General features: G+C 43.0%; 4 gene segments (V, D, J or C); all 4 read left to right on the top strand.

Moving 5' to 3' along the window:
- Positions 1-9,134: 9,134 nt before the first annotated feature.
- On the top strand, positions 9,135-9,941 carry LOC113129660 (T cell receptor alpha variable 9-2-like; the record flags this gene model as incomplete). The annotated part of the segment is given in 3 exon segments: positions 9,135-9,158; positions 9,517-9,571; positions 9,655-9,941. Coding segments are annotated over 2 exon segments (342 nt in total), but the record flags the coding sequence as incomplete, so codon positions are not given.
- A 2,978-nt stretch (positions 9,942-12,919) lies between these two features.
- Positions 12,920-13,687, top strand: LOC113129661 (T-cell receptor alpha chain V region CTL-F3-like). The segment is given in 2 exon segments: positions 12,920-13,118; positions 13,209-13,687. Coding segments are annotated over 2 exon segments (597 nt in total).
- Positions 13,688-15,225: 1,538 nt separating this feature from the next.
- On the top strand, positions 15,226-16,183 carry LOC113129666 (T cell receptor alpha variable 26-2-like). The segment is given in 2 exon segments: positions 15,226-15,452; positions 15,728-16,183. Coding segments are annotated over 2 exon segments (393 nt in total).
- Positions 16,184-21,650: 5,467 nt separating this feature from the next.
- LOC117152634 (T cell receptor alpha variable 18-like) lies at positions 21,651-22,103 on the top strand (the record flags this gene model as incomplete). The annotated part of the segment is given in 2 exon segments: positions 21,651-21,693; positions 21,784-22,103. Coding segments are annotated over 2 exon segments (363 nt in total), but the record flags the coding sequence as incomplete, so codon positions are not given.
- Between the last annotated feature and the right edge of the window lie 239 nt (positions 22,104-22,342).

The following is a 22,342-nucleotide window of genomic DNA, read 5'->3' on the forward strand; positions in this document are numbered from 1 at the left end:
TTGTATCGCCCTTATCCCTTCCTCCCCTCTCCCTGCCCTCTTGTGTCGCCCCCGTTCTCCCGTTGTTCGAGCACTCCCGTTTTCTCCCCATTCCCTTGTTCCCTTCTTCTCCTTCATCTCTCGTCACTCCCCCCTGACGCCCTTCCTTCCTTTCCTCCCTCTGACCGTCCGTGCCGATGCTCCCTCCAGACTACCTGCCAGTTGTTTCTAACTCTTCTGTCCCACTCATATCCATTTTTGTAGGTGTTTGGTAGACCATCTGTTTCTCAGAAATTTCTTGGTTTGAACGAGCGCAAGACAAATATTTCTCTTTGGCAACCCTTACTTCCCCGTTTTGAGGCTATCTGGGTTTGGACTCTCTGACACTTCCATGGTCAAAATCCGGGCGTGCCTTAGACAATAACTCTCCGAAACTTCCAATTCTGTTGTCAAGGCAATCTTTTTTCAGCTATGCCTCCTGAACCACAGTGCCTAGTAGAGCCATTCACCGCTTTCTTGTCATCCGGCTAGATTATTGCATGCCTCTTATGTTTGCATTAACCAAGCTGGCATCCATCGCTTCAAGTTGTTCAGATGCTGTGGCCCGCTTGCTGACTAACCCACAAGTCATGCATCATCTCACCCCCAGTCCTGTATTCCCTCCACTGGGCTCCCCGTAAATTCCGAATTCATTTAAGTGTCTGTTGTTTCTATTTCAGTCCATCAATGGCACGCACCTTCATCTTATGAGAGATTTGAAGTTCTCACCACACCCAGCAGAGCTTTGGCATTCTGCGGGAACACAGTTGCTAGAGGTCTCTCAATCGAGGTTACAAACATTGGGTTGATCGTTACTCCTTGGTAGTGCAGGTCCCAAACTCTGGAACACTCAACCCATTGAATTCATGTTCCAGATTATTATGTTCTGTTCTGTTTAGAGCTAAACTTAAGACTCAGTTATTCAGACTGGCTTTTGGTTCATTAGCACGACCCTGCCATTTTTTTTTTTTTGTGTGGGTCTGGGTGTATTTGTATACTCCTTATATGATTGTATATACCTTTATTTTTTAGTCAGTTGGTTTTTAATGTTGTGAAGTACTTTGGTCAACCTGAGTTGTAATGAAGGTGCTAAAAACATAAAGACTGATTGATTGATTGAGTTGATTGATTGTGTGATTAAGAGAAAAAACAACTCCTGAAGAGTTACAAGTCCAGTTTGTCAAATGTTCCATTCCTCGTTTTCCTTGTATTATTGTCTATATTACTTGAGACTGGTCCAAACTTGTTTCAGAGTAAAGTTGTCAGCAGGGAATAACACAGGGCTGTGAATGACCCTGTCACTGTGACGAGCTCCTCCTCTAATCCACCAACTTAGTGTTGATGAAGACTAACAGGAGAGATCACCGCTTCTTCATACTGGCTGGAGCTCCCAGTTCCTCAACACTGCCACAATTGACGCCTCTGTTCATCTCAGTGTTGCTGGCTGCATGTGCCTTGGTATGAACACAACTCTGTTTCTCGGATATCATCCAGCATTGCATGGACTCTTCAACGCACACGGACACTGTTTGTGGGTGGGTTACAGAATGCGAGCACAAAAAGACAACGTCTGCGCCGAAGAAGATGAGACTGCTACTGAAGGAGAGCCATCACACTTGGCTGTCTGTATAACAGCAGCAGTTCAACAGGACAAACTCTCAATGGTACAAACAGGATGGAAAACAACAGCCCCACGTTCATCTAAGTCGATAATCTAGATGAAGGCAGTACAGGGAGGATTTTCATCCACACTGAATTCCACATCCAGATCAGTTCCTCGAAGATCCAGAAGCTTCAGCTGTCGGACTCGCTGTGTACTACTGTGCTCTGCACCCACAGTGACAGGAAAACACCAAAACTCTGAAAACCTTGGGAGCAAAGCCAACACAATACTCCACAACAACACAGAGGGAGCACAGACTTCATCAGCTGTCCTCAACATTAGAGATCAGCCCACTTTTGTTGTATTGTCTGAAAATTTGATGAGTTGTTGTGGCAGTGAACAGGTGTCAGTTGTACAGGGAGCAGGGGAGGGGGCTCAGCACACAATCCCTGTGGTGTTCCATGCGGGTGGGTCAGGGGTGGTGGGATGTTGTTGGGAGTCTTTAATCCACAGTACCACTCTGCTGGGGATACTGGTGTTAAAAGCAAGCTGGAGTCAAGGAAAAGCATCCTCACATACACCTCCTCTGCTCCAGGTGTGTCATTGTAAAGGGCAGTGTTTATGGTAGCCTCTGTGAATCTATTGGCCCTGCATCTACTGATGTTGGTCTAAGGTTGGGAAAGAGTAGTGTTATAGACCCAGGACCTAGACTTCAAAGCTCTTGGCTATGATGTGTGTGAGTGGACTGGTCTGTCGTCATTCAGACAGCTGATGTGTCCCTTGGGCACTGGGATGAAAGTGGTGGTTCAAACCACGCGTACAGTAACATGTGCCAAGAAGATGTTAAAGAATATTGGTGGAAATCACTAGGAGCGGATGGCAAAAGGCACAGCCACTCTCGGCGCCTTATCAGAGCCATCACATCTACATCACTGTGGTGGGTTGAGCAGGCGCTAGCTCCAAGCCTGTCCGTGACCTGTGGATGTAATCAGGTCTCAGTTAGATCATTACACAAGATTCCGAGGATTCTAAGCTCAAATATGTTATGATGTACCACAAGGACAGTCCCAGTTATCTGAACCTTTGAGGTCACATGGATTATAATACCACAATTCAGGTCCATTTCTACCTGTTGCTGCACCTTCCATCATATGTGTGTCAGGAGCTGGTCCGATGTTTGCTGTTATTCCCAAGGTCAGTGCTGGAGTTCATGGACCTTCGGCAGCTGAGTGGATCCAAATCTGACATCCTTTGATTTGGCCCCAACTATTAAAAAATAAACTCATGAATTCTGAACACTGAATGACAGAATAGCAAGTGTGCTTTTTTGTAATGAGAAGTGTATTGAGTGTTAGGTAGAAATGAGAGATTACTGATACACTGAGTACATACTCATGTACAAATGCACATCCATCAGCTCCAATCATTGTACCAACCACAGCAAAACTGAGCTGGTTTGGAGCAGGAGATTACCAGCACATGCAGTAGAGAGTACTGTTAGTGTAGACTCACTGATGGCAGTCTGTCTGAGAGAGGCGTGGATTGGTGTGTGCATGATAAAACTGCCCTAGACTAAATAAGATCTCATCTGACTTCACTAATTTAATTACAGGCACAAATCTGCTGCTTTGTCCAACAGTCTTTTGTAGAAAACAGTGGCTGCCTGAAGACCTCACACATTTTGGAGAAATTTGATCAATTACTTATGAAATCCACAGCACAATGTTCAGTCTCGAAGTCCTACATGAGCCATCTCCAGACTATATAAAACAATTTCACCATGATTTAAACGATGTGTAAATGACTTATGATGCTGCCATTTGGAGACTAGACTCACAGATCTTTGAGGTTGTCATAAATATGCCAAAAGAAACAAAAGAAAAGCCAGCAGAAAATAAAGGTTATCTGTTCAGAGATTGATTTAGCGTCGATAACGTTCAGTGATATCAGAGGACGAACAGGTTGAGGGAGGAGCAAATCGGTCAAAGAGAGCAAACTAGTCCCACTGATGATTCATAAATATCTAAAGCAACAACACAACACAGATACTGTCTGTAAGATGCTCTCACTGCAACGCTGTGGAATATTTTCTCTTGTTCTGATCATACTAAAATAGTAGGTTACAGCGGAATCAGACATGAGACCCAAACCTGAGCTTACTGCTATGGTCACTTTCATTTTGTCAGTCTGTACAACCTCTACTGGTGACACTGACTTCAGTTCCGCTTTGGTCTGTTTGTACGTCTGTTATGTGTGTGTTCATTTTGTTGTTTCAAATTGTGAAATCTGAACTAAAATATAGAAAAATCAGGAATCATGAAACCACTGGAACAGACTATCAAGTTTAGTATCATCTTTAACAACATTCATCTCTTCCTTCAGGTGTCGGCTGTGAAGATCTGAGTCCATCAACAAAGAAGAGTTCAGATAGAAGACAGCACTGCACTCTGTCCCTACAAACCCCAAACTGTCAGCTGGTGATTATTTCTTCTGGTATCGCCAATATCCAGTAAACCCCAGAGTCCCTCGCTCACACTCTCTTCAGGACAAGTATTTAATCATCCAGTTTCCTGGACTGAGGTCAAAGTGCAGGAAAAGCAAATCAGCATGAACACTCTTCTGCTGCAGTGGGAAACACCTCTGCTCGTACTACTGTGCTGTGAGCCCACAGGACAGCAACCCACAGTCTCTGTACAAAAAAACAAGCTGACACACTGACAGAGCTGGAAGCTTTTTTCCACACGTTGAAGTCAACGGTTTACCTCCATAGAGGGCCACATCATCAAGTAGGCGGTGCACTACTCTGCCCTGTGTTCAACCGTTGTGTCGAATAAGACACAATTCTCACGACTGAATGTTGAACATCAGCTAGTTTCTCCTGTTCATTTCAACCTGCTGGAAGATGGAAACATTGGTGTGGATTATCTGCTGCTCTTTGCTTTGGTAAGAGGAAAGTACAACATGTTTTACCTCAAACATTGGACACATCAAGAGTGACATCAGCCTTTTTGGGGTTCACACTGACAATGATCCCGAAAATCAGATTCATTCTACATGTCTATGTATCTGTCTCTTTGCCAGGTAACTCTTTAAACCTGCTGATTGTTTGGCTTTCCCAATCATCTTCATTGATCCACTCTCCTTCCTCTGCATGTTCTGTTCTTGCCCCAGAGAGTAAAGGAGAAGAACAGAGTGATCCAGCCAACAGGAGATGTCATTGTGCTGAAGGAGACACAGCCACACTGGGTTGTACTTTTGAGACCAGTTATACATCTTCCTACTTATTCTGGTTAAACAAGAAAGAAATAACTTTCCTAAGTATATTTTTGCACGTGACACTTTAGGATCAGAAGACAATGATCCAGACTTTCAGAAGAGACAGATTTAATGCTGAAATCAACACGACCTCAATCTCCGTCTGAATTCCAACCAGAATGCGCAAAGACACGGAGGTAATGCCTAAAGAAAAAGAGAGAAATAAATGTAATATGGCTCCATAGGGTGTACATCAATAGAAACAAAAAACCGAAACTAAAAAACCAAGTAAAAGAGCCGAACCGAAAACATAAACCCAAAGCCACAAGAATAATAAACGAATAGCAATGTACAAATCACAAAAATTTAAAGGGTGAAATGGGCGAACGGAAGAGGAGACGAGAGGGATTATAAATTTATGTAAACAGAAAAAGGAAGAAGAAGGAGAAAAGAAGGAAAAAAAAAAAGGGGAAGGGGAGAAAAAAAAGGGAAAAATAAAGGAAGGGGGAGAAAGGGGGAAGAACGGAAGAAAAAATGAAAGGGATAGAAAAAGGGAAAAAGGGGGGAGAGGCAGAAAGGGGGAAGAAAGAGGGAGGAAAGAGAGTTGGAAGTCAGGTTAGTATGGGTTTTGTCACAACAAAGCACTGAAACGTCTTGGTGAAGGTCACTAGGATCTTCGAATGGCTGCTTATGATTGTCTGTTAACCCTTCTGGTCGGCTGTGTGGCTCTATTTTCCCACTTATTCTTCACCTCCCCCCTCATTTTTTTCCCCAAGATACGCCCTCCTATCGCTCCCTTTTCCTCTCATTCCTCACTTTCCCTTCCACTTCGATTCCTCCTATCGCCTCCTTTGCGTCTCTCCCCCAATCCCTTCCTCTTCATTTTCCCTATCCCCCATCCTTCTTCCTCCATTTTTTATTTCCCCCTACCCTGTCTTTTCTTTCCTTTCCCCCTCTCTTTCTCCTTCCTCCTCCATGTTCTGCCCCTCATTCCCTTTCCCGTCTCTTTTTAATCTGGAATTATCTCTTGCTTTCCTTTAGTCGCTATTTTATCTCTTGCACCTCTTATATATCATAGTATTTTAAAAATATGTTGAAGTGACTCTTGTGTGTTCAGAGGTTCACCTAAAATCAGCTCTTATTAATCATTCCATATTTAGGACTGTGATCTCCCTCTGGTGGAATGTTGTGGAGTATTGTGTCTGTTCTTATGATCACCAAGTATTTTGTACCAGGGTTTTTGGTGTTTCCTATCCTGGGGGCCGGAGAGCACAGTAGTACAGCAGAGTCCGACAGCGAAGCTTCTGGATTCTTCAAGAGGACTGATATGAGGTGGACATCAGTGTGGATTAAAAATCTCTCCCTGTACTCGTCTGGTGTGTTGCCGTCATCTAGTTTAACTCGATCAGGATGAACGTGTGGGCTGTTGATGTCCATCCTGTTGGTTACCAGGTAGAAATAATCATTTGTACTGAAACTGCTGTTAATACAGAACAGCCAAAGTGTTAGCTGCGCTCTTAAGGAAGAGAAGGAAGAAAGAGAAGAGGGGAGGAAAAAAGGGGGAGGGGGGGGATAGGGAAGAGGGAAAAAAAAAAAAGAGGGTAAGGAGGGGGAGGGGGAGGAAAAGGGGAAAAGAGGGGAGGAAGAGAGGAAAGGGGTGGGGGTCAGACCAGAAAAGACAAGACCAGCAACAAGGAAGGAAAGAGGAGATCGTAATGTGCACCATGTGGGAACGGGGAAGCTCCAAGCCAGTACTGAAGAAGGCAGGGGATCTCTCTGTTGAGTCTTACATCAACATAAGGGGGTGGACTTGGTGAGAGAGACCGAGAGCACAGTGAACAGTGCGCATAACTCCCTAAACTGTCGTGTCTCCCAACTGAGACACCTTGTGCAGCCCGAGACACAGTTTGCCACTGCTACTGTATCGGTTCCAGTGTCCAACTTGTCGGGGAGCGGAATCGTCAGTGGGACTGAAGCGCAGAAACGTAACGTGGGGTCAAGCCGTCTGAAACCAGTCCCGTGAGTCCATGACTGCAACGCAATTGTTGACACCTGCTACGACCCTTATAATATCTTTATCACAATAGTACCTAAGCACGAACCGAAAGGACGCTTGGACAATGGGACTTTTGTCACCCTTCCTCATGCAGGTGAATCTCTGGCGAGTGAAACGCGAGAGACATGGTGGGGGGTGGCAAAGCAAAAGAAGGGGGGCAGTATGGGTGTGGAAGAGGCAGCAAAAAAACGCGCTGCGCCAAAAAAGTGGGAGACCTTAGAGGCAGGGGTAGGTGCGGGTTGGGGAGGGGGAGGGTGGGGTCGGGGTATTTGGATGTCTGAACATATAAACTAGTGATGTCAGTGTTAGTTCTAAGTTAATACTTTATGTGAATTGGGGATGTAGTTCTCCGGTTTCCAAGAGATGTGAACATTGACGGAGCTCAGTGATAGGCCATAAGGACCCCAGGGTGAAAGGAGAACTGAGTAACAGTCCATAGTCTGTGTTTAGTGGTTCTGCCACGGGTTCTGTGGTGTCTGAGCAGCAACAGTGTGTGTTGTCATTAGATGTGAGGGCTGATACGGACTCCTCCACCGCCCAGGGGGCAGAGAACGGACAAGAGGACTCGTGATCAAACAGGAATGAGGCAGAATAAAGCTGAAATGACGCTGTGGGTTCGAGATCCCACTCGATCCCGCCATCTTGGGAAGATATCGAGAGCTGGGATTCGGTTTGTACACGCGTCTACACTAGTGGAGCACTGTGGTTTCGGAAGGCACAGAATAAAGGGTTGCTCGGCCACGGTTGAACTCCTTACGGGTCAGGGCTTCAGGTGATGTACGCTTATTTGTGAGGAATTCATAAGCGAAATTAATCAGGAAGATGGGAAGGTGTTTCCTTTGGCTACTGGCCGAGAGAAACCATGGAAGTACCCAGGCTGAGACGACGTGGGTAAATAGCACAACGAGCAGCTACTTGCGAGTAGAGACTGGTGAGGTTGACAGCTCTCAGTCCGTACCTGGAGACTCTCATCTCTACATAGGAGAGTTGGTCGCTCCAGCTGTGTCCTGAAAGTAGCAGAAAATGAAAGGCGCATTAGCACCGACAGCAGTGATCCCACTGAACGACTAGAGAGAAAAAAGACAGTGAAGTCAGTGTACCAGTGTGATACCCTGTGCACAAACGAGTTAGACCAGGACTTGCCTGCAAAAAACATGCATTGCAGAGTGGAAGAGAAACCTGTTTGTGGTCAACTCACCTAGTGAATAAAGAGAGAAGAAGAAAAGGAAAGGTAGTTGAGCGTTATGAAGGTAGACGCAATACTGTCTCCACTGGTCAAGTAAATATGAGGAACTCCAGTCTCAGTGCGGCACACTACCGATACCTCCTCACAGTCAAGACCTGATTGGGCTTTGCATGCAGTGCCCTTGCGCAAACCACAAGAAGTTAACAGTGCTGTGTCTTCGCCTCTGGTGGATGTTGGTGGATTGTGGGTGTCGTTGCTCACACGTTTTTGTATCGAGTTTTTTGTGTTTCCGGTCACTGCTGCGGAAATCACAGCACAGTTTTTCACCACCCGCTCCCTCCGTTCCCATATCTCAGTCTCCTGCACTCTTTTCCCCCCCTTTTTTTTTCTTTTCTCCCCTTTTCCCCCCTCCCCCTCCTTCCCACGCCTGTTACCAGCCCCTCATCACAGCCATTGCAGCTCTTATGCCTTCACCACAGCCCGTTTTCCGATTGCTGTGTTCGTGACAAAACCCAGACTGAAATGATTCAAACTAATTCTTGTCATCAAGATGAGCATAAACCTGGGCTGCAGCTGATACCTTTTCCAAAATTTTTGAGATAAATGTCAAGTGAGAAATTGGACAAAAGTTTTTAAGGTTGTTGGGGTCAGCACCGGGTTTCTTGAGAACTGGAATTACAGCAGCTCCGTTAAAGGATGATGGATTAAGTCCAGTGATCAAAGAAGAGTGGATAATGCAGGTACTATGGAGGTATAAAGTGTTAACATATTTATGGCAGGATGTAAGCAGGGGACTTTCTTTATCAAGAGCTGGTGGAGAGGCCTGTACCACTTTCCTGTTGATTACCTTAGTAGGTCGTTAAAAGTTTTAGAGCCATAAATTCCCAAAAGGGTACAAGTCTTTCATCAATCGTGGAATATGAACATAATTCTGCTGTTTTAGGTCCGTTACAGCTTCTAGATAACTTCAACTAAGAATCTTCAGACACAACCCAGCACCCTGACCCGCCTGATGATTTCTGTCCCTAAATGAAGCCCAGGTGAGCGAGTCTGAGCTCAGGAACATCAAAGTGAGAAAAGCTGCAGGTCCAGATGGCATCACCTCCAGGCTCCTCAAGTCCTAAACAATTAGCTATATCATGTCATGATGACAAACAGAGGCTGTCAGATAATGTGTAAAAGAAATTCTATTTCATTGCATCAGTTTGGTAATTTCTGGATATATCACAGGTTATGATGAGAGTTAAGGAGTCACATGGACACAAACACTGTTTGTCAGAGCTGTGAGAGAAAGGAGGAAATGATTAAAGGAGGAGCAAACCTGGACTCAACAGAGAAAAGACAAATGTTCACAGTGAAGCTTCATCCAACAACAGTCAGATTCTCTTTGTGTTTAAGATGCTGTCAGGGAACTTCAGCCTGTTTCTGACTTTGATTCTGCTCACAATAAGAGGTAGGTGAAATTTTCAATATTAACAGAGTTTTACTGACAAAACCTTGAGCATCATAAAGTTACAGAGTTATGTCTTCCTTCAGGTGTCGGCTGTGAAGATCTGACTCCAGTCAACAATGAAAAGTTCAGTTTAGAAGACAGCACTGTCACTCTGTCCTACAAATACTCCATACAAGCAACTAGTTATAATTTTTTCTGGTATCGCCAATATCCAGGAAAACCACCAGAGTTCCTTTTGTCTCACACAGGAACAGGAACGAAAATCAATGAGGAGGTCTCTGGACTGGATGTTAAAGTGAGTGAAGATAAAACCCAGATGGATCTGCAGATCTCCTCTGCTACAGTGACAGACTCTGCTGTGTACTACTGTGCTCTGGAGCCCACAGTGACAGGAAACACCAAAACTCTATACAAAAACCTTTGGAGCAAAGACAACACAATACTCCACAACATCCACCAGAGGGAGACACACACTGTTAAACTTCTGTGGTTTGTTGCAGGAAGTCAAAGCCCAATCAGCTTGATGCTGAGGAGAAGAGCTGTGCAGCAGACACTGTTTAGTTGTTTCATTCTACTGCAGTGGAAGAACACTGTTCATCTGCTGTCTGACTTCAACAACTCCAAAGACATGTTGCTTTACTTCTTTCTCTTTTTATCTCACTTCATAGGTGAGTTTGACCACAAACAGGCGTCTCATTCAACCTCGCAATGAATTTGTCTTTGGCAGGAAGTCCTGGTCAACAGTTTGTGTCCACAGAGTAACACTGTACACTGACATTTTCCACTGTCTTCTCCTCTCAGCCTCATGGACAATGTTCGTCTAATGGCTTCATTTTCTCTACTTTTTCCAGGACTAACAGCTGGAGACACAATCTCTCCTGTAGAAGATGAAGTCACTGGAAGAGAAGGAGAATCTGTCAAACTCACATGTCGCTATCAAACAGCTGAAACTGGTGTCTTTCTTTACTGGTACAAACATCATTCAGACCTGGAAGCACCTCAGTTTATACTGATGAAAGGAGCAAAATCATGGAGTGCTAGTCAATATATTCCTGATAATCGATATGAATCCCGAACATCAGATGCATCAACTGAACTGACCATAAAGAGTCTAACCCTGGCAGACACAGCTCTCTACTACTGTGCTCTAGAAACACAGTGATACAAAGTGTAGAAGAGTCTGTACAAAAACCTGAACACAGATATCTGACTACTCTTCAAAGAGGAGGGAAGTGGGATTCAAACCACAGCTTCATATCAGATTTATTCTGCTCATTCCTGTTTGATCAGAGTCCCTGTGGTTACAGCTGCTAATGAAACACTGGGGGAGGATTCACATCAGCAGCAAATCCACATCAATGACAAACCAACTGTTGATGCTTCAGACACAAGAAACCATGAAAACAAATAAACAGACTGACTTACTCAGTTAATCCTCGTCATACACTGTGGGTCATTAGGCCACAATGAGCTCCTTCCATTGTTCACCATCCTTGGAAACATGGAGAACTACAGCCCAAATTCACACTAAAGTATTAACTAATAACACACTGACATCACTAGTTTATATGTTCAGACATCAAAATACACAGAAAAACTCAAAACAACAAAAGATTCAAACTTTCACAGCTGAAGATTTTTACCAAGTTTCAACATTTTTGATTGAAGCTTCAACAACAAATCCACCATCTTTGATTTGACCAAACATGATATTTACATCAAAAAATCCAGTTCTCTCAAACTTTAGACCAGTATCCCATTTACCTTTCTTGTCTAAGGTTGTGGAAAAAGTTGTTTTCATACAGCTTCATTCTTTTTTGGAAAATAATTATATCTTTGAAAAATTCCAGTCTGGCTTTAGAACTCGGCACAGTACTGAATCCGCTCTCGAGGGTTCAGAATGATGTCCTCCTGTCCCTGGATTCTAAGAAACCTGTGCTGCTAGTAATGCTGGACCTCACTTCAGAATTTGGTACTGTGGGTCACTCCATCCTCCTGACACGTTTATCACAGCTAGTTGGCCTTCAGGGACCTGTATTACACGTGGTTCAGGTCCTATTTGATAAATAGAACCTTTTCTGTCATGATTGGCGACCTTTCCTCCTCTCCAGCTCCCCTGACCTCTGGTGTGCCACAGGTCTCCATTGTGGGCCCTGTTTTATTCCCTTTGTACATGTTAGCATTAGGATCGATTATCACAAAATACGATGTCTCCTTTCATCTGTATGCAGATGACTTACAGATCTACCTGCCAGTTGTTTCTAACTCTTCTGTCACACTCATATCCATTTGTAGGTGTTTGGATGACATCAAAATCTGGTTATCTCAGAAATTTCTTGGTTTGAACGAGCGCAAGACAAAATATGTTCTCTTTGGCAACCCTTACTTCCCCAGTTTTGAGGCTTCTGGTTTTGACTCTCTGACACTTCATGGTCAAAATCCTGGGCGTGACCTTAGACAATAACTTAAACTTCCATAAACAAATTAATTCTGTTGTCAAGGCAATCTTTTTTCAGCTATGCCTCCTGAACCACAGTGACCTAGAGAAAGCAATTCACGCTTTCATTAGATCCCGGCTAGATTATTGCTATGCTCTTTATGTTTGCATTAACCAAGCTGGCATCCATCGCTTCAAAGTTGTTCAGAATGCTGTGGCCCGCTTGCTTACTAACACCAAAAAGTATGATCATATCTCCCCAGTCCTGTATTCCCTCCACTGGCTCCACGTACAATTCCGAATTCAATTTAAGTGTCTGTTGTTTACTTTCAGTCCAATCAATGGCACGGCACCTTCATACTTATGAGAGATTTGAAGTTCTCACCAACCCAGCAGAGCTTTGCCTTCTGCTGGACAACATTTGCTAGAGGTCTCTCAATCGAGGTACAAACAATGGGTTGATCGTTCCTTCGTAGTGGCAGGTCCCAAACTCTGGAACACTCTAACCATTGAATTATGTTCCAGATTATTATGTTCTGTTCTGTTTAGAGCTAAACTTAAGACTCAGTTATTCAGACTGGCTTTTGGTTCATAGCACGACCCTGCCATTTTTTTTCTTTTGTGTGTCTGGTGTATTTTATACTCCTTATTATTGTATATATCCTTTATTTTTTAGTCAGTTGTTTTTAATGTTGTGAAGCACTTTGGTCAACCTGAGTTGTTGTAAGGTGCTATACAAATAAAGACTGATTGATTGATTGATTGATTGATTGATTGATTGATTGAAGAGAAAAAAATCCTGAAGAGAATTTACAAAGTCCCATTTGTCAAATGTTCCTTCTCAGTTTTACTTGTATTATTTCTATATTACTTAGGAGACTGGTCCAAACTGTTTTCAGAGTAAAGTTGTCAGCAGGGGAATAACACAGGGCTGTGAATGAGCCCTGTCACTGTGATCAGGCTCCTCCTTCTAATCCACCAACTTAGTGTTGATGAAGACTAAACAGAGAGATCACAGCCTTCTTCATACTGGCTGGAGCTCCCAGTTCCTCAACACTGCACATATGACGCCTCTGTTCATCTCAGTGTTGCTGGCTGCTATGTGCCTTGGTATGAACACAACTCTGTTTCTCTGATATCATTCCAGCATTGACATGACTCTTTAACAGCACACTGACACTGTTTGTTGGTGTTTTACAGAATGCAGAGCACAAAAAGACAACGTGCTGCAGCCAGAAGGAGATGAGACTGCTACTGAAGGAGAGGCAGTAACACTTGGCTGTCTGTATAACAGCAGCAGTTCAACAGGACAAACTCTCTACTGGTACAAACAGGATGGAAACAACAGCCCCACGTTCATCCTAAGTCGAGTTAATCTAGATGAAGGCAAGTACAGGGAGAGATTTTCATCCACACTGAATTCCACATCCAGATCAGTTCCTCTGAAGATCCAGAAGCTTCAGCTGTCTGACTCTGCTGTGTACTACTGTGCTCTGCAGCCCACAGTGACAGGAAACACCAAAACTCTGTACAAAAACCTTTGGAGCAAAGACAACACAATACTCCACAACACCCACCAGAGGGAGCCACAGACTTCATCAGCTGTCTCATCAACATTAGAGATCAGCCTCACTTTTGTTGTATTGTCTGAAAATTTGATGATTGTGTTTGCAGCGTGAACAGGTGTTCAGTTGTACAGGGAGCAGGGGAGGGGGCTCAGCACACATCCCTGTGGTGTTCCAGTGCTGTGGGTCAGGGGTGGGGATGTGTTGGGAGTCTTTAATCCACAGTACCACTCTGCTGGGGATACTGGTGTTAAAAGCAAAGCTGGAGTCAAGGAAAAGCATCCTCACATACACCTCCTTCTGCTCCAGGTGTGTCATTGTAAAGGGCAAGTGTTTATGGTAGCCTCTGTGAATCTATTGGCCCTGCATGCATACTGATGTTGGTCTAAGGTTGAGGAAAGAGTAGATGTTATATGACCCAGGACTAGACTTTCAAAGCTCTTGGCTATGATGTGTGTGAGTGCGACTGGTCTGTCGTCATTCAGACAGCTGATGTTTGTCTACTTGGGCACTGGGATGAAAGTGGTGGTTTTCAAACACGCAGGTACAGTAACATGTGCCAAGAAGATGTTAAAGATATTGGTGGAAATCACTAGGAGCTGATGGACAAATGCACAGTCCATCTCTGCAGCTCTTATCAGAGCCATCACATCTACATCACTGTGGTGGGTTGAGCAGGCGCTAGCTCCATAGCCTTGTCCGTGACCTGTGGATGTAATCAGGTCTCAGTTATGATCATTACACAAGATTCCAGGATTCTAAGCTCAAATATGTTATGATGTACCACAAGGATCAGTCCCAGGTTATCTGAACCTTTGAGGTCACATGGATTATAATACTCCTAAATTCAGGTCCATTTCTACCATGTTGCTGCACCTTCCATCATAATGTGTGTCAGGAGCTGGTCCTGATGTTTTGCCTGTTAATGCCAAGGTCAGTGCTGGAGTTCATGGACCTTCTGCAGCTGAGTGGATCCAAATCTGACATCCTTTGATTTGGCCCCAACTATTAAAAAAATAAACTCATTGAATTCAGTGACACATGAATGACAGAAGTAGCAAAGTGTGTCTTTTGTAATGAGAAGTGTATTGAGTGTTAGGTAGAAATGAGAGATGTACTGATACACTGAGTACATACTCATTGTACAAATGCACAGTCCATCAGCTCCATCATTGTACCAACCACAGCAAAACTGAGCTGGTTTGGAGCCAGGAGATTACCAGGCACATGCAGTATGAAGTACTGTTAGTGTAGACTCACATGGGCAGTCTGTCTGAGAGAGGGCTGGATTGGTGTGTGCATGATAAAACTGCCCATAGACTAAATAAGAATCTCATCTGACTTCACTAATTTTAATTACAGGCACAAATACATGCTGCGTTTGTCCAACAGTCATTTTGTAGAAAACAGTGGCTGCCTGAAGACCTCACACATTTTTGGAGCAAATTTGATCAATTACTTATGAAATCCACAGCACAATGTTCAGTCTCTGAAGTCCTACATGAGGCCATCTCCAGACTATATAAAACCAATTTCACCATGATTTTAAACGATGTGTAAATGACTTATGATGCTGCCATTTGGAGACTAGACTTCACAGGATTCTTTGAGGATGTTCATAAATATGCCAAAAGAAACAAAAAGAAAAGCCAGCAGAAAAATAAAGGTTTATCTGTTCAGAGTGATTTTAGCGTCGATAACGTTCAGTGATATCAGAGGACGAACAGGTTGAGGGAGGAGCAAATCTGTCAAAGAGCAGAACTAGTCCCACTGTGAGATTCATTCAATATCTAAAGCAAACACAACACAGATACTGTCTGTAAGATGCTCTCACTGCAACGCTGTGGAATATTTTCTCTTGTTCTGATCATACTAAAAGGTAGGTTACAGCGGGAATCAGACATGAGACCCAAACCTGAGCTTTACTGCTATGGGTCACTTTCAGTTTGTCAGTCTGTACAAACTCTACTGTGGACACTGACTTCAGTTCCTGCTTTGGTCTGTTTGTACGTCTGTTATTGTGTTTGTTCATTTTTGTTGTTCAAATTGTTAAAATCTGAACTAAAATATAGAAAAATCAGGAATCATGAAAACCACTGGAACAGACTATCAGAGTTTAGTATCATCTTTAACAACATTCATCTCTTCCTTCAGGTGTCGGCTGTGAAGATCTGAGTCCAGTCAACAAAGAAGAGTTCAGATTAGAAGACAGCACTGTCACTCTGTCCTACAAATACCCCAAACTGTCAGCTAGTGATTATTTCTTCTGGTATCGCCAATATCCAGTAAAACCACCAGAGTTCCTCATCTCACACTCTGCTTCAGGACAAGTATTTAATAATCCAGTTCCTGGACTGAAGGTCAAAGTGCAGGAAAAGCAAATCAGCATGAACATCTCTTCTGCTGCAGTGACAGACTCTGCTCTGTACTACTGTGCTGTGAGGCCCACAGTGACAGCAAACCCACAGTCTCTGTACAAAAACACAAGCTGACACACTGACAAGCTGCTGGAAGCCTTTTTTCCACACTGTTGAAGTCAACGGTTTACCTCCACTAGAGGGCCACATCATCAAGTAGGCGGTGCACTACTTCTGCCCTGTGTTCAACCGTTGTGTCGATAAGAACAATTCTCAGACTGAATGTTGAACATCAGCTAGTTTCTCCTGTTCATTTCAACCTGCTTGGACAGATGGAACATTGGCTGTGGATTATTCTTGCTGCTCTTTGCTTTGGTAAGATAGAAAGTACAACATGTTTTATCCTCAAACATTTGAACACATCACTGAGCTGACATCAGCCCTTTTTATGGTTCACACTGACAATGATCCCTGAAAATCAGATTCATTCTACATGTCTATGTATCTGTCTCTTTGCCAGGTAACTCTTTAAACCTGCTGATTGTTCTGCTTTCACCAATCATCTTCATTGATCCATCTCTTCCTCTGCATGTTCTGTTCTTCCCCAGAGAGTAAAGGAGAAGACAGAGTGATCCAGCCAACAGGAGATGTCATTGCTGCTGAAGGAGACACAGCCACACTGGGTTGTACTTTTGAGACCAGTTATACATCTTCCTACTTATTCTGGTATAAACAAGAAGAAAATAACTTTCCTAAGTATATTTTGCGACGTGACACTTTTGGATCAGAAGACAATGATCCAGACTTTCAGAAAGACAGATTTAATGCTGAAATCAACAAGACATCAGTTCCTCTGAAGATCCAGAAGCTTCAGCTGTCTGACTCTGCTGTGTACTACTGTGCTCTGCAGCCCACAGTGACAGGAAACACCAAAACTCTGTACAAAAACCTTTGGAGCAAAGACTACACAATACACCACAACATCCACCAGAGGGAACCACTCACTGTTAAACTTCAGTGGTTGGTTCAAAAACCAACAATATATATATCAACGAATCATCGAGCCAAAGTATCGTAGTGGTATCGAACCAGTACTCACTACATGATAATGGACTCATCTCTATACTTGTCCTGCTAGACCTTAGTACTGCACTTGACACTATTGACCACAGCATCTTATTACAGAGACTGGAACATGTGATTGGAATTGAAGAAAAAGCGTTAAAATGGTTCCAGTCTTATTTATCGGACAGATTCCAATTTGTTTATATTGACGATGAACCTTCCATGTGCACAAAAGTTAGTTTTGGAGTTCCACAAGGTTCTGTGCTTAGACCGATTCTGTTCACCTTATAGATGCTTCCTTTAGGCAATACTATTAGGAAGCACTCTATTAATTACCACTGCTATGCAGATGACACTCAGCTTTATCTATCTATGAAACCTGATAACACAAACCAGTTAGCCAGATTTTAGGCGTGTCTAAAGCATGTAAATGCCTGGATGACCAGTAACTTTCTACTTTTAAATTTAGAGAAAACAGAAGTTATTGTATTTTGGCCTAAAAGCCTCAGAAATAGCTTTTCTAACAATATAGCTACTTTAGATGGCATAGCCCTGGCCTCCAGCACTACTGTGAAAAACCTTGGAGTTATTTTTGACCAGGACATGTTCTTTAATTCACACATAAACCAAATCTCTAGAACTGCCTTCTTTCTACTTGTGGTTCCCAGAGTTTCCAAAAGTAGAATGGGAGGCAGAGTCTATCGCTATCAAGCTCCACTCCTGTGGAACCAGCTCCCAGTCTGGGTTCAGGAGGCAGACACTCTGTACTAGATTTGCCTGAGGACCATCGGTGCACTGAGCTACCCTACCCTAACCCTCCTGGTTCTGCTGGAGGTTTTTTCTTCAGTTAAATGGAGCTTTTCCTCTCCAGACGCCAAGTGCTGCTCATAAGGGATTTGTTGGGTTTTTTGTTTTTTGTAAAGTGCTCTGAGATGATTGTATTGTGATTTGGCGCTATAGAAATAAAACTGAATTGACCTGAATACATCTGTGCAAAAATTTTAAGAAGGCTAGCATGAGAAGACTGCAGGTAGCGTTTAATGATGCTGAAGCCTAGATGGTGGTTTGCTAGTGAGCTGTCTGTGACCTTACAAATAAATACTTTTCAACCAGTGTTAAGAAAACTCATGTATAACTTTATTTGCCATCTGGATAGATCTGGAAATTAGATTATTTGGCTTTAGCCAACATTAGATGTAGTGATCCTCATTATCAGTCCTTGTCTTAGAGATACTGGTATGGGTGTCTCTGATAGAAATGAAGGTACTGATATTATTTAATGTATGTGAATTGTTGTTTTTATTATTCTGGACTGTGATTCTGCAATAAAATGATTCAATCATTCATGAACCTTTTTTTATGAAGCAGCCTCTCACTTTATGTTTCCATCAGTCAGTGAATGTGACACCAATGAAAAAGCTGCTTTGGAGTCAAATGACCATGAGCCTTTTCCCTTTAAAATAACTACAACATTTATGAACAAGCTCCACAGCCTGGATAATGAGCCAGTTAGTGATAAAAACCATGCAATGTTATGCAAAGCAATAAAGACCAGTGAGAAGCTGAAAAGTCGTCAGTCCTGTGTGAAAGGAGGAGATGAAGAGATGAAGGGAGGAGCAAAACTGTGACTGAAGGACAGAAAAGACTGAAACTCTCACAGTGGAGTTTAAAGCAGAAACAGCTTCTATCTTTAAGATGGAGTCAGTGCACTTACATCTGTTTTCAGCTTTGTTTCTGATCACACTGACAGGTAGGAGAAAATTCACTAGTGAACATAGAAATGTAAAATAGAATTCACTGATAAAACCTTTGGAGCATTAAGTTCTAACAGAGTTATGTCTTCCTTCAGGTGTCGGCTGTGAAGATCTGAGTCCAGTCAACAATAAACAGTTCAGTTTAGAAGACAGCACTGTCACTCTGTCCTACAAATACCCCAAACTGTCAGCTGGTAATTATTTCTTCTGGTATCGCCAATATCCAGGAAAACCACCAGAGCTCCTCATCTCACACTCTGCTTCAGGACAAGTGGGAAATAATCCAGTTCCTGGACTGAAGGTCAAAGTGGAGGAAAAGCAAATCAGTATGAACATCTCCTCTGCTGCAGTGTCTGACTCTGCTGTGTACTACTGTGCTGTGAGGCCCACAGTGACAGGAAACACCAAAACTCTGTACAAAAACCTTTGGAGCAAAGACAACACAATACTCCACAACATCCACCAGAGGGAGACACACACTGTTGAACTTCAGTGGTTTGTTGCAGGAAGTCAAAGCCCAATCAGCTTGATGCTGAGGAGAAGAGCTGTGCAGCAGACACTGTTTAGTTTTCTCATTCTACTGCAGTGGAAGAACACTGTTCATCTGCTGTCTGACTTCAACAACTCCAAAGACATGTTGCTTTACTTCTTTCTCTTTTTATCTCACTTTATAGGTGAGTTTGACCACAAACAGGCGACTCATTCAACCTCGCAATGAATTTGTCTTTGGCAGGAAGTCCTGGTCAACAGTTTGTGTCCACAGAGTAACACTGTACACTGACATTTTCCACTGTCTTCTCCTCTCAGCCTCATGGACAATGTTCGTCTAATGGCTTCATTTTCTCTACTTTTTCCAGGACTAACAGCTGGAGACACAATCTCTCCTGTAGAAGATGAAGTCACTGGAAGAGAAGGAGAATCTGTCAAACTCACATGTCGCTATCAAACAGATAGAACTAATATTTATCTTTACTGGTACAAACATCATTCAGACCTGGAAGCTCCTCAGTTTATACTCTGGAAAGGAGCTAGATCAAGGAGTGATAGTCAATATATTCCTGATAATCGATATGAATCCCAAACATCAGATGCATCAACTGAACTGACCATAAAGAGTCTAACCCTGGCAGACACAGCTCTCTACTACTGTGCTCTAGAAACACAGTGATACAAAGTGTAGAAGAGTCTGTACAAAAACCTGAACACAGATATCTGACTACTCTTCAAAGAGGAGGGAAGTGGGATTCAAACAACAGCTTCATATCAGATTTATTCTGCTCATTCCTGTTTGATCAGAGTCCCTGTGGTTACAGCTGCTAATGAAACACTGGGGGAGGATTCACATCAGCAGCAAATCCACATCAATGACAAACCAACTGTTGATGCTTCAGACACAAGAAACCATGAAAACAAATAAACAGACTGACTTACTCAGTTAATCCTCTTCATACACTGTGGGTCATTAGGCCACAATGACCTCCTTCCATTGTTCACCATCCTTGGAAACATGGAGAACTACAGCCCAAATTCACACTAAAGTATTAACTAATAACACACTGACATCACTAGTTTATATGTTCAGACATCAAAATACACAGAAAAACTCAAAACAACAAAAGATTCAAACTTTCACAGCTGAAGATTTTTACCAAGTTTCAACATTTTTTGATTGAAGCTTCAACAACAAATCCACCATCTTTGATTTGACCAAACATGATATTTACATTCAAGAGAAAAAATCCTGAAGAGAATTTACAAAGTCCCATTTGTCTTTTTTCAGCTATGCCTCCTTGCAAAGGTTAAGCCCTTTTTGAACCACAGTGACCTAGAGAAGAAATTCATGCTTTCATTAGCTCCCGGCTAGATTATTGCAATGCTCTGTGTGTTTGCATTAACCAAGCTGACATCCATCGCTTAAAAGTTGTTCAGAATGCTGTGGTCTGCTTGCTGACTAACACCAAAAAGTATGATCATAGCTCCCCGATCCTGTATTCCCTCCACTGGCTCCCCGTACAATTCCAAATTCTATTTAAGCTTCTGTTGTCTACTTTCAGTCCAATCAATGGCACGGCACCTTCGTACTTATGAGAGATTTGAAGTTCTCACCAACCCAGCAGAGCTTTGTGTTCTGCTGGCCAATATTTGCTCTCTTGATCGAGGTACAAACAATGGGTTTATTGTTCCTTCGCAGTGGCAGGTCCCAAACTCTGGAACACTCTACCCATTGAATTATGTTCCATCAATGACCTGCCCCTGTTTAGAGCGAAACTTAAGACTCAGTTATTCAGACTGGCTTTTGGTTCATAGCACAACCCTGCCATTTTTTTACTTTTGTGTGTCTGGTGTATTTTATAGTCCTTATTATTGTATATATCCTTTATTTTTTAGTCAGTTGTTTTTAATGTTGTGAAGCACTTTGGTCAACCTGAGTTGTTGTAAGGTGCTATACAAATAAACACTGATTGATTGATTGATTGAAGAGAAAAAATCCTGAAGAGAATTTACAAAGTCCCATTTGTCAAATGTTCCTTCTCAGTTTGCTTGTACTATTTGTGATAAAAGATATTAAAGGGGTCGTAGCAGGTTCCCAACAATTAGCAGCTTTATATGTCAGGGACCAACGGGAATGTGCAGCAGCTGTAAAACAGGAAATGGGTCAGCTGAAATGTCCAATGACGATCACATACAAGACAAGTTGGACACTGAAAGGAGACTGGTCCAAACTGTGTTCAGAGTAAAGTTGTCAGCAGGGGAATAACACAGGGCTGTGAATGAGCCCTGTCACTGTGATCAGGCTCCTCCTTCTAATCCACCAACTTAGTGTTGATGAAGACTAAACAGAGAGATCACAGCCTTCTTCATACTGGCTGGAGCTCCCAGTTCCTCAACACTGCACATATGATGCCTCTGTTCATCTCAGTGTTGCTGGCTGCTATGTGCCTTGGTATGAACACAACTCTGTTTCTCTGATATCATTCCAGCATTGACATGACTCTTTAACAGCACACTGACACTGTTTGTTGGTGTTTTACAGAATGCAGAGCACAAAAAGACAACGTGCTGCAGCCAGAAGGAGATGTGACTGCTACTGAAGGAGACGCAGTAACACTTGGCTGTCTGTATAACAGCAGTTCAACAAGTAATTATCTCTACTGGTACAAACAGGATGGAAACAACAGCCCCACGTTCATCCTGAGCAGATTTAAGATTGGCACAGGGGAAACAAAGGACCTGTTTAAAGAGAGATTTTCATCCACACTGGATTCCACATCCAGATCAGTTCCTCTGAAGATCCAGAAGCTTCAGCTGTCTGACTCTGCTGTGTACTACTGTGCTCTGCAGCCCACAGTGACAGGAAACACCAAAACTGTATAAAAACCTTTGGAGCAAAGACAACACAATACTCCACAACATCCACCAGAGGGAGCCACAGACTTCATCAGCTGTCTCATCAACATTAGAGATCAGCCCCACTTTTGTTGTATTGTCTGAAAATTTGATGATGTTTGCAGCGTGAACAGGTGTTCAGTTGTACAGGGAGCAGGGGAGGGGGCTCAGCACACATCCATGTGGTGCTCCAGTGCTGAGGGTCA

The sequence above is a fragment of the Mastacembelus armatus genome, unplaced genomic scaffold, assembly GCF_900324485.2.
Source record: "Mastacembelus armatus unplaced genomic scaffold, fMasArm1.2, whole genome shotgun sequence".
Classification (NCBI taxonomy): Eukaryota; Metazoa; Chordata; class Actinopteri; order Synbranchiformes; family Mastacembelidae; genus Mastacembelus; species Mastacembelus armatus.